This window comes from Cucurbita maxima, unplaced genomic scaffold (assembly GCF_002738345.1).
Source record: "Cucurbita maxima cultivar Rimu unplaced genomic scaffold, Cmax_1.0 Cma_Scf00036, whole genome shotgun sequence".
In the NCBI taxonomy this organism is placed as follows: domain Eukaryota; kingdom Viridiplantae; phylum Streptophyta; class Magnoliopsida; order Cucurbitales; family Cucurbitaceae; genus Cucurbita; species Cucurbita maxima.
The window spans coordinates 1,869,555-1,881,631 of record NW_019272052.1 but is presented as its reverse complement, the minus strand read 5'-3'; the positions used below and the strand labels follow the sequence as shown (position 1 = coordinate 1,881,631).

The 12,077-nt window shown below is 33.1% G+C and overlaps 3 protein-coding genes across 6 annotated transcripts in view; 2 read left to right on the top strand and 1 right to left on the bottom strand.

The window, feature by feature from the left end:
- LOC111468468 (glycerate dehydrogenase) overlaps positions 1-8,702 on the top strand; it is a 12,388-nt gene extending 3,686 nt beyond the window's left edge. Inside the window, exon 14 of the mRNA XM_023113715.1 lies at positions 8,690-8,702. Within this exon, the coding sequence (XP_022969483.1) occupies positions 8,690-8,693 (4 nt within the window). The 3' untranslated portion in view covers positions 8,694-8,702. The remainder of the gene's footprint in view (positions 1-8,689) is intronic.
- On the top strand, positions 3,118-4,426 carry LOC111468469 (aquaporin PIP2-7-like). The gene is made up of 4 exons (XM_023113719.1): positions 3,118-3,492; positions 3,563-3,858; positions 3,940-4,080; positions 4,154-4,426. Exons 1-4 carry the CDS (start codon positions 3,207-3,209, stop codon positions 4,271-4,273), a joined length of 843 nt encoding a protein of 280 aa, XP_022969487.1. The 5' UTR covers positions 3,118-3,206; the 3' UTR covers positions 4,274-4,426.
- LOC111468466 lies at positions 7,618-10,797 on the bottom strand. Of its 4 annotated transcripts, none has more exons than XM_023113711.1 (4): positions 10,625-10,797; positions 10,073-10,220; positions 8,703-8,986; positions 7,618-8,614 (listed from the first exon to the last, which is right to left on the bottom strand). In XM_023113711.1, the coding sequence occupies exons 2-4, from the start codon at positions 10,194-10,196 to the stop codon at positions 7,823-7,825; spliced, it is 1,200 nt and encodes a 399-aa protein (XP_022969479.1). In that variant the 5' UTR covers positions 10,197-10,220; positions 10,625-10,797; the 3' UTR covers positions 7,618-7,822. The 4 variants fall into 4 exon arrangements, with proteins under 4 accessions (XP_022969479.1, XP_022969480.1, XP_022969481.1 ...); XM_023113712.1 differs by having other exon boundaries at positions 10,073-10,203; positions 10,625-10,784; XM_023113713.1 differs by lacking the exon at positions 10,625-10,797 and adding an exon at positions 10,491-10,590.
- Between the last annotated feature and the right edge of the window lie 1,280 nt (positions 10,798-12,077).

Genomic DNA, 12,077 nt, shown 5'->3' with positions numbered 1-12,077 from the left:
AAAAAAAAAAAAAAAAAAAAAAAAAAAAATCATTATAAAAATTTATATAGTAAACCAAAAAAGAAAAAAACTTCAATGGCGATTAAGTACTCCAATAATGCAACTATGTTGGATGATATCATTACCTTTTAACCATAAGTTAGGTGGAGTTGTAGGTAAGGGTGTTGACATTTTGCTGCTTTTATTTCCTCCCTGAATAATCACCACACTATTTTTTCTTCTCTTTTTAAATTAGCATGGTCTAATTTAGTTATTTATTTTAAGCTTATATGTAAATTGTGCTTATATTTTTAAGTGTCCTATTGTTTTGGTAATCTACCTATATATATCAATATTTCTCAATACTTTTAAGGGTGGATCCATATTTCAATTATATCATAAAAATTGATAAAAATGAGTTAAAATACTTATAATTTAACTAATTTTAATAGTATAAAAGGTTTATTGACATTATGTTATTGGTTTGACATTTTCTGCTTTAATAATAAACTTTCGTGATTTTGCTTTTGGTGATCTTTCCCTTTATTAGTACAATAAGTGGAGGCATAAAAATTTAAGTTATGCTCACTTTAGCGTTGTCTTTGAAAATCATACATTTGTCACAAAGGCGAGATGTTTGAATTCTTACCTTCACATTATTTGTCACAAAGGCGAGATGCTTAAATTCTCACCTTCACATTATTTGAACTAAAAATTAGTTATAATTATTGACGAGTAGAGGTAGATTAAGATACACTTAATTTTTATTTTTTAAAAATGAAATAAGTGGTATATATCTGAGAAGAATTGAATTATTAACTTTTCTTTTAATAGCAATTCATGTCATTTGTGTAATTAGAATTATAATACAAATTACATATTCTAAAGCTTTAAAAATACAAAATTAAAAAAAAAAAAAATTTACCCCTAGACTCTAATCAACCCAAATTTAATAGCATTTTTAATTGTTTTTTTTTTTTAAAAAAAAAGCAATAAAAATAAATAATTTGAAACTATTTTTGGGACCAAAAGAATTAATTTGGAAGAGAGACACAAGTTTTGTAAAAGTAGGATTGGGACAGATAAATGTGTCTGTCGTACCTATTATTAAATTGTCGGACACCTTATCCATGTGGATAATTTGAAATAAATTAAAATTAAAATTTTTTAAAAAAATCATAGTGCTGAAGCAGTATCATCCACCATGCTTATTATCCCACTCAAACTTTCCTCTTTTCTCAATTACGAAAACAATTAATTAACTAATGACCAACCAATCAAATCATGCCACCTTGTTATCTCTTATACTCATGGACGTATTTTACCATTTATAATATTACACTTTTATTTAAAAATTTAGAAATTAATTTTCAAATTTTCAAATTTTCAAAATGATAATCAAAATCGATAAATATTTAATTTAAATCAATAATACAACGTAAAGCAAAAATAATTTAAAAAGTTTTAGTTGAGTGACACAAATCTCTATGTCTGTGTAATATTGAGTAGACTTACATTTATTAATAAAATCTTTGTTCTTTTTTATAAATAAATAAATTCTGTTTTTCATACATCCGCATGCAAAAGAAACAAATAAATATTAGGCTAACAAATAAATAAATAAAAAGTAGGTAGAATTATAATATAAAGTTAGTTTCCACTGTTTATTATAATAATACATTATTTATTATAATTTCATAATGATCATAGGCTCCACAACCAATTTTAAATGGCGTCTAATCATATATATATATATATACTAGATAATTTTTAATATTCAAAATGCAAAACCATATAACATATTTTTTTTAAACATAAGTTAAATTAATAAATGGTTTNTTAAAAAAATTGGACTTTTTTTTTTTTTTTTTTTTTTTTTTTTTTTTTTTTTTTTTTTTTTTTGTAAAAATAAGGAAGGTTAATGCTGCTTTTAAAATTTAATAATTATTTTTTAATCATAATCCTAAATGTAACTATTAAAATTTATTTCTTTTAGACCAAGTACACAATTTAGAAGAATTTTTATAATTTTAGCCTATATATGTATTATTTATTATAAAAAATAAAAAAAAACAAAAAAAAAAAAACTTGAAAAAGACAATCAACGGAGTGGAGAGAGGCTTAGTTGGATGCCAGGCTGGCGTTCTTCCTCTTCGCCCAATCGCTTCCCTCCTCCTAATATCATTACCCTCACATGGTCTCGCTGTACCCTTCCCTTCTCTACCCTACAATTTCAATCTTTTTATAGAATTTTTTTTTTATTACAAAAATAAATATATCTCGATGACTCGATATATGATATTAGAATTATGAATACCCCACGATCATCTCTCGAGTTTAAGAGAAATTGTCTTAGGAAAGGAAAGGTACATAAATGAACTTAAAAACCTATTATAATGAGGGTAGAAATGTCCACTTTACCAGTGGATCCACCCCGAACAAAGCCGTTTAGATAGGAAATTGAGGAGAAAGTGGGGAATACTTTTTTCCCGTCAGATAAATGGGGACGAAATTATATTTCCCACTTAAATCTTCGTCTAGCTCTATCTCCACCTCATTTATTAAAATGTCCCACATTGGTTGGGGAGCAGAACAAACCACCATTTATAAGGGTGTGAAACCTTCCCCTGCGTTTTTTAAGTCTTGGAGGAAAGCTCGAAAGGGAAAGTCCAAATAAGACAATATCTGATAGCAGTGGATCTGGACTATTACATTTATCTAATGAGATAAAAACCATATTATAGTGTCAGTAGAATATATAATATATTAATTTATTATGTTTTTTATTTTTTAAAAAGAACAATAAACGAAAAAATATTACCCGGTCCTCGCAAATTCTCGGCATAAAATTTTCACCTCAATTTCTACAAAAATAAATAAAAAATTTTGCGGGAATAAAAAATAAAATAAATAGCGATGAAGACGGGAAATTAATAAAATAATTTTATATAGGGTGATATCAATTTCTTAAAAAAAAAAATAAATAAATCATATTAAACGACCGATTTGCATTAAATATTAATTGAGATTAAAAAATGTTTAATTTTGTTTAAACAACAAATTTCATTACAAAACAATACTCTCCCGGAAACACAAAATCCCGAAAATACCCTTGACCTTTAGTCTTAGCCATAAAACACAACCATTTCCTCATTTCATCACCGAAACCAGAAGCAACCAAACGCTCCCTGCAAATTTTCCCCGTTCACTCGCCGGAATTTGAAACAATGTCGAAAGAGGTGACGGAAGAGGGACAGTCCAGCTTAAGAAAGGACTACGTGGACCCACCGCCGGCGCCGCTCATCGACGTCGCCGAACTCACCCTCTGGTCCTTTTACAGAGCTCTAATCGCCGAGTTCATCGCCACTCTCCTCTTCCTCTACGTCACCATCGCCACCGTCATCGGCAACAACAAACAGACCAAAATGTGCGACGGCGTCGGAATCCTCGGCATTGCCTGGGCCTTCGGCGGCATGATCTTCGTCCTCGTCTACTGCACCGCCGGAATTTCCGGTAACTTAGGGTTTGGTTTCTGATTTCCGTTAATTTAGGGTTTGTGATTTTTAGGGTTTGGTTTCTGCAGGCGGTCATATCAATCCGGCTGTTACATTCGGGCTGTTTCTGGCGAGGAAGGTGTCGCTGATCAGAGCGGTGGGGTACATGGTGGCGCAGTGCGCCGGAGCCGTCGTCGGCGTCGGATTAGTTAAAGCTTTCATGAAGCATGATTACAACAACAACGGCGGCGGAGCAAACGCCGTTAATTCTGGTTACAGTAGGGGAACAGCTCTCGGCGCTGAGATAATCGGAACGTTTGTTCTTGTTTACACCGTTTTCTCTGCTACTGACCCCAAAAGAAGCGCGCGTGACTCTCACATCCCTGTAAATTTCTTCATCCCTTCCATCAATTTTTAATTCGTCGTCAATTGAAGCTTAAAATCTTCTTTGTTCTTGATGTGACAGGTTTTGGCGCCATTGCCGATCGGCTTCGCCGTGTTCATGGTTCATTTAGCCACCATTCCCATCACCGGCACCGGAATCAACCCGGCTAGAAGCTTCGGCGCCGCCGTGATCTACAACCGTGAAAAACCCTGGAACGACCATGTAAGTCGTCGCCGGGAGAGATTTTGAGTTAATAAATTTGAATTTGAGTAACCCTTTTGTTGGATTTATGCAGTGGATCTTCTGGGTGGGTCCGTTCGTCGGAGCACTGGCAGCGGCGGCGTACCACCAGTACATTCTCCGAGCAGCCGCCATTAAAGCGTTGGGATCATTCCGCAGCAACCCGACCAACTGAGAGGAAGAAAAGGAAGAAGAGGAAGTCATGTTTTTAGTTATTCGTTATTATTTGTTGTCTGGTTGTGTGAAGCCTGAGCTCAGGATTATGATGATGATGGGCTAAGTGTTTATGTTATTTTATTTAATTTTTAAAATATTTTGTTTGTTGGTTTATTTTTGGGTAATATTATGAACACATTTCCGCAAAAAAGAAAAAAAAAAAAGAAAAAAAAAGATATATATATATATATATATATATATAATATTTTACCATATGAAAATTAAGGAAATTATGCAAAATAATATTATTTTTAAAATTTTTTTAGTTAAATTTCAAAGTACACAATAAAATTTAAAATTTGTATTAAATTTAATTTTAAATTTTTTAAAATAAATAATTATTGAGCCCTACCAATATTCAAAGAGTAATAACTTCTCGTTTGAAAATTGTGAGGCTGCGTGTGTGTATATATATATATATATTACCATATGAAAATTAAAGAAATTATGCAATAATATTATTTTTTTAATTTTGGTTAAATTTGAAGTACAAAATAAAATTTGAAATGAGTGTTAAATTTAATTTTAAAAAATTAAAATTTAAATAATTATTAAACGAGAGTAATGATAAAAGAGTAGGAGTAATAAACCCATTCAAAGATCTTTTTTCAGGTAGACACCTTTTATAATCACGAGGTTGAATGTGACAAAAAAATAGAGGTCGGACCGAAACCTCGCAAGGGCACCCAACAACATCAACATCAACTTCCCGTATTAGATCGTCTTCTTTAAAGTTACAGCCTAAGAAAGACCCCAACAAGGCCGAAAGAGAGTTAAGCTGTTATTTATTCGAAGGTAAAGCATAAGGTAAAGCATACATATTAAATTCATTTACTCGACTGGAACCAAGGTAAAGCCGAAACTCCTTCTTAGAGAGAACAGTACTATTACTGATTAACCTGATTTAACTCCTTAGAACTTCTTATACTCTATTCCCTGCCTGAGCTACTTCTGAACCTCAACCCTTTTCCTTTCTTTCACTCCTCGTCTCGCTGCAGCTAATTCATTTCCTCACAGGTCGAAACAGAGAATATTAATTAGTGGTGGACTTGAGCTGTTATTTATTCGAAGGTATATAATTTAGTTTAAGTAAAATGAAATTTGTATTAAGGTATTTTAGAAATTTTCGTTATCCACATCTATGAATTGAAAGGTCCGAATGATCAACTCTGGAATCAGTTGTTAGAATCAAGAGGTCTGAAAAGAGTTTGAATTTGACAAAATGGAAACCCTGATTATTGGATGATCATGAGACTTCCCAAAAAGAGAAATTCTTGATCAAGAACAATATAACCATTTTTCTTCAATAAGATACCAAAGTGGATGATTTACTCATTCCATACTAGAAAGAATCGCAGGAAATCCTTTGATAACACTCTCCTATTTCTCAATGATATCCCACGATCAAGACAATTGGCTAAATCCCGTGAAACCATTTCATAGAAGTTCATTGATATCTTCTTTTTATAAAGCAACTCTACTTCGATTCTTGAATAATCCACATCACTTCGGTCTGCTTCTATTGTAACAAAAGATTCCCTTTCTTTTGATGTATGTTGATTATGTGGAAAAGGCCCGTATCAATAATTCTGATTTGTGACGTATGGACAATTCCTCAATATCTTGTTCATTCGCAACAAAATCTTTTCTTTCCGCGGCGGTAAAAAAAACATGCTGGGAGAGAGATACTATTTCACCAATAGAGTCACACGTATCTAACGAAAGGATAGTAAAATTCATTATAATTTATTAAACATTAAATACTCGATTAAATGATCTAAATTCATTATTACACATTATATTATAAATATTCTCGATTAAATAATATTAATTTATTATAACTCATTTAAACTCAAATGATTTAATATCTGATTTTTTTTTTTTGTTAAATTCAAGGAAAAAAAGGCGCATGAAGCCACGTGTCAAAGGGAGGGGTAAAAAGGTAAAAGAAGGGATAGTATAGCAGCTTTTTTTTAATAATAATAATAATAATAATAAAAAGTAAGGAAAAAGAAAAAAGAAAAAAGAAAAAAGAAAAAAAAGTTGGTTGGGCAAATTTGGACTAAAGTCCAACCAAACTGTACATTGGGAGAAGAATCTATTTTCATAAAAGAAAAAAAAAAAATAAATAAATAAATAAAGGACCGATTTTCATGAAGTGGACCCCACCACCCAACGTTTACATGTCACGACAGCAGGGTACGTGGGTCCCACTACCAAACAGTTTTCTTGTCGCCTTCTGATTGGTTTTTTTTTATTTTTATTTTATTTTTATTTTGTTCTTTTGTCAAAGTAAAATACTAACATATACTATATGATACATAAACTTACTTAGAAATAGTCGTGGCGGAAATTACATAAATACCCCTAAATTTTGATGTTCGTTTAAAACATATCCATATATATTTTCTTAAAGTTACAATATTAACCTTGATCATCTAAATACTATACTGATGACCTAAAGTAAAAATCAAGATCAGCGTTACATAGGATCGTTTTAAAACGTGTATTAAAGGTTAAAGCAAAGTTTAGGGGTATTTTTATAATTTAACATTATTCAAATATGGCATAAGATTTTTAAAAAAGAAAAAAAAAACAAACGGTAGCAGAAAAGGTATTGTGGAATTTGACATATTTATTGCCTCTCTGTCTATGTCTCTTTCTCTTGGGCGCTGCAAGAGGCATCCAACTTTTCACTTGAAACTGAACACAGACAGAGAGGCTCAGCAACACAGTGGTCCTCAATGGGTCAAACCCATAGTGCCACAGTTGTCCCATTGCCCCCACCACCACAGGTTCCCCTTTTAAGCCCCTGTGGGTGGACACTGGGAGGTGTGCTAGGGTGAATTGTGAGACCCCACATCGATTAGAGAGAGGAATGACGCTAGGCTTCAAAAGGGGTGGATAGGGAGATCACATGTTCGTTGGAGAGAGGAACGAGTGCTAGCGAGAACGCTGGGCCCCGAAGGGAGTGAATATTGAGAGGTGTGATAGCAAGGACGCTAGGTCTTGAAAAAGAGTGAATTATGAGATCCCACATCGATTAGAGAGAAGAATGACGTTAGGCCCTGAAGAGGATGGATAGTGAGATCCCATATTGATTGGAGAGGGGAATGAGTGTCAGCATCCCGCTGAACTCTGAAAGGGAGATGGATTGTAGGATATCACATCGGTTGGAGAGGAAACAAAACATTCTTTATAAGAGTGTGAAAATCTTTCCTAACAAATGCGTTTTAAAAGTCTGGAAGAAAAACCTAAAGAAGACAATATCGGCTGGCGGTTGGTTTGAACTCTCTCTAGAGCTAAACAAACAAAACCCCAAAACCGAGAAGCTTATACTTTTCTATAACATGGAAGTTGGAGAATTCTCAAGCTACATGATATGATGCTTTAGTATGCAATACACTTAGATGATACAGCTTTAAACAACATCTATAAAACTAAATGGCAGGCTGATTCTGATATGATCTATAAGTGATTATATAATCTACTACTAATCCTTCCCTCATCATAACAGATCACCAGAGAATGATTTGGATCTAAATTTTTGTACCTTGGAGTCAATCGATGTGATCATTTCTTCCAGCTGAGACGATTTGAGCTCTAATTCGCTTAACCGAGCTTGCGTTTCTGCCACTCGTGTCTTCGACTCAGAGACCTCCTTTTCTTTCAATGCCAAATCCGCCATTAGGGACTCGAGTTCTTTCTTTGTTGTTTCCAAATTCTGCTTGCAGTCTGCCTCTGCGGCTTCAACGGCCCGGTGATGACTTCTCAGCTCTACAGCTTCTGCAATTTCATTAAGGCGACTCTTCAACCACGCTACGTTAATTTCCGAGGACTCGACGTCTTTGAAAATTGCTGACAGTTCTTTAATTTTGGATTTGGTCAGTTGATGAAACTCAGTTGATTGTAATTCCTGAATCACATAGCACACGCATTCGAGATAGTACGAGCGCATGGAAACTGATTCCAGTTTACAGGTAGCTGCGATATCTCCGTATTTTTCGAAGATTGATGTCAGGATGGAGGAGAAGCTGGATTTTACACTGTATTTTCCCACTGGAACAGACAGCTCAGAATTTACAGACTTGATCTCGTCCTCGTCGCTGTCTACTAGAGTTTGTTCCAAACCAGACAAGCTAAAGTTCGATTCACTAGAACGCTTCTGAAAACTTTCTTTACCGTTATTACCGTTGGGTGTAAGATCCTTACAAAATGCTTCATGGTTCTTGACCCCGTTCTTCACTGAAGCGGAATTCCGAATGGGACTCTGGTTTGGAGCATCCTCTGTGTAGTCAGGCTGAGAAGAAGAAAGACAAATGCAGGTTCAACATTTTGATACAACATAAAACTGTTATCAATTGGGGGTGGAGAGGTAAAAAACGCACCATTATGATACTTTCAGATGAAGGCATTCGAGGCGTGTCGTGTTGCTCGACAGCAAGACTAGGATCATCAGGATGGATTTCTTCTGAATAAAATTTTTTGGTCGGGGATATATGACCACCATTTCTTGATTCTACATTTTTCTTAGGAGAGACACGTGTGTGGTGTGAACGAGCTTCGGTAGGAACTGTGCTCGAGTACCGTCCACCATCAACGTCTTTTGGAGGCTTTGGACGGGACCCCTTCTTCTTTCCAAAAGACTTGGAAATATCAAGCCTAAAAGATCCTGGTAGCATAAAAAATCAAAAAAGATAAGCTAGTCTCCAGGTAGGGGAGAGGACGCAGGCCGTCTGCATTCTCAGCTGATTTAACACATCGGTTGGAGAGAGTCGAATCATTCTCTATAAGGGTATGGAAACTTCACCCTAGCAGACGCGTTTTAAAAACCTCGAGGAGAAGCCCGAAAGGGAGAGCCAAAAGATGACAATATCTACTAGTGGTGGGTTTGGGCGGTTACACAATAACTCCACAAGAAGTATATAATCCACAATCCATCCTAGTTATCCTATTCTTTCGAGATTAGCCGTTAACCACTCAACAAATGGCATCACGCTCGAGCAAACGACTTCCTAAAAAGAAGCCATCAGGCAAACAGTCGAACCTCGAGCTATAGTATTCATTTCAGGCAAAGAAAGTTTCTCGATTCCCTCGTAAGACAACGAAGCCTCTCGGGTCATTCTTAAAAACTGAAACTACAGAGATCAACAATCTTTTGCATAGTCCTATGCAAGAGAAGACTACTTAATACATGCATGATTTGCTTGCAAAAGAACTCCTACCCCAAAATTCCCCAATAACACTCAAAATCGTCCACCACAAAGATCAGCAGAATCAAATCAGGGTAATTTAATAGAACAGATCAACAAAAGTGAATTCTTCTCCTAAATATTCCATGTCTTTAAGAGCTCAGAACTTCCACATTTATTGTAGAAATCTCATTCGCTTTAATCCGCCCCGTCCTAGCTAGAGTACTTTAGCCGAACCAGAACTGTTGATATCATTGATGGATATTAATAACACTTTATTGCAAACAATTTCCTCAACCACCTAAAAGTTGCACATGCGTTCTTTAACACATCGGTATTCATCAGAGAGAGTAGATATCCATTCAGTAATGAAACACAGCAAACTTAGGTCCCTCAGGCTTTATTGTGACATTTTTCAAAAACAATCCATCAGAACCAATCATTTTGTTTAACAATTTTTTTAAAAGTTTAAAATGTTCATCTTGTAAATGGAACAAGAATCCAAGGAACAATAAACAAAGCCACAGGGGTTGAAATTCAGGCACATCCAAAGAATTATTTATTACCTTTAGACCTTTTATCCTTTCCTGCCTTGCTTTCAGCTGTTTTTTGTATGCAATATTCAGTGCATTCATGAAAGGGATTAGAAACATAGATACAATCTGGACGAACTTTTCTCCTTTCAGCCATCCCTTAGCTGAAATCTCACACTACCTGTAATTTTCACCATTTTGTCATAATCAGAGCTTTAAACTCAAATTATGCATGCAAAAAGAGAGCAACAGAGAGAGAAAGAGATGGCAAAAGGGGATTCAAGTTCCATATATCTTGACGAACAGAGTTTAAATGCGTTCATTATCTGATGAACAAACTCGACAAATATGAACATAAAAAACAGTGCTACAAACTCCATATGAATTAATGAACAACCAAAAACAGGTATAACACAGAATTCAGCTTTAATTAGCAAAAGTAATCAAATACCCAAAAGAGAATCGTTTCAGAAGAACCAGAAGAATCAAACCCCACATAAGAAGTCCCAGAAACACATAAATCGAAATTGAAAGCAAAATTTCAAGAGAAAAAGAGATTTAAGGAATAGAAAACAATGAACGAACCTTGAAATCGAGCTTCACTTCGATGGGTATCGATTTAGTCTCTGTTTCTCTCTCTGTCTAGGCCGTTTTGGAAAAATGGAAGAGATTATTCAGACGCAAAGGTAAAGTTCACATTGGGCACTATATTCCAACGCTGCCATTAATGGGTATTCTTGGGCGACGTTGAAACATTGACTAATTAGGTGAAACATGAAAAAGAAAATTAAAAAGTTCAATTTTTTTGGCATTTTTAATGCCAAAATTCTGTCAAACAACTACATTATTTTACATATAAAATTAAAACATAGAAAATGTAATGAAATTTAATGGCTGAAAATCAGTCTTGCATGTGAACTCATGATTCTAAGTGTGGACTAATTGAACAGTTTTGGAATTGCTGCTTTGTTTCTTCAAAGTTTTAATTTTTGTGATCTTTCTATTCGAGTTTGGTTTTTGATTTGATGGGTCGTCCAACGCCATCCTTCTTCCTTTTTCCTTTTGTGGTTATGAAACAACCTTCCATTAAGGATTTTGTTGACTCTAATGTAGGCTTTTCGTTGTTTAATCTTTTAACGGTTAAGTTTCTCAAGTTTATGTTGAATTTTTATTCTATATTTAATAGGTTCTAATATAATCCAAAATTTTAAAAATTTAATTGATCTATTAAATGTAAAATTAAGTTTTATGAACTAAAAAGACCGTTGATTTTAGAAAAATGTAAAGACAAAATTGAAAATGCAAAAGATTTGTTTTTTATATTTTTTTTTTAAAGTTTAAAAACAAATAAATGTAATCTAATTTTTTTTTTAAATTTAATCCGAGTGTAATATTTGTTTTTCGATGAGTCAACTTTAGGTTAAATTGTAATTTTACATGCTTGGTTTCGGTTTAATTTAATTTAATTTAATTTAATTTAAAAAATACTTTTTAAAATTAAAATTGAAAACTAAAGAAAAAAATAATATTTAAAAATTATTAAAAATTGAGAGCTTATTAAAAAGTTTTATAAAGTGGAGCCCATTAACATTAAATGCACTATTAAAAATTTATTTTTCAAATAATATTTTGGTATCTATATGTTTAGATATAATATGTATACTTTCAACAAAATTTTAATTTAATCAGGCTAAATTATGCTATCATAAATTTTAAAAATACATTTATATTATTATTATTTTTTTATATAGTTTTAAATTTAAAATTTAAAATTTAAAACTATATAAACTAAAAGGTAATAAATTGAAAGCAAAAATCAAAATAATATTTTAACAACAGAAAATGACTGCATTTAATTTCACGGTACCTTTTAGTTAGTACACGTCATGTCACATGTCAATATGAATGTAAAAAAAAATAAAAAATGTTAAAATTGTAATAATTTCAATATGAAACTTTAAAAAGTAAATATATATATATATATATATATATATATTTGATTTATTATTAAAATGCAAATAAATGTCTTAGGCTTATT

What these genes read in the sequence shown, in the direction of transcription:
- LOC111468466 (XM_023113711.1), bottom strand. Translation starts at nt 10,196, where the DNA reads ATGGCTGAAAGGAGAAAAGTTCGTCCAGATTGTATCTATGTTTCTAAT. An exon ending in AAAGGATAAAAGGTCTAAAG is followed by an intron (nt 8,987 to 10,072) that starts GTAATAAATAAT and finishes TTATGCTACCAG; the next exon opens with GATCTTTTAGGCTTGATATT. An exon ending in CATCTGAAAGTATCATAATG is followed by an intron (nt 8,615 to 8,702) that starts GTGCGTTTTTTA and finishes TCTTCTTCTCAG; the next exon opens with CCTGACTACACAGAGGATGC.
- LOC111468469 (XM_023113719.1), top strand. Translation starts at nt 3,207, where the DNA reads ATGTCGAAAGAGGTGACGGAAGAGGGACAGTCCAGCTTAAGAAAGGAC. An exon ending in CGCGTGACTCTCACATCCCT is followed by an intron (nt 3,859 to 3,939) that starts GTAAATTTCTTC and finishes TTGATGTGACAG; the next exon opens with GTTTTGGCGCCATTGCCGAT. An exon ending in AAAAACCCTGGAACGACCAT is followed by an intron (nt 4,081 to 4,153) that starts GTAAGTCGTCGC and finishes GGATTTATGCAG; the next exon opens with TGGATCTTCTGGGTGGGTCC.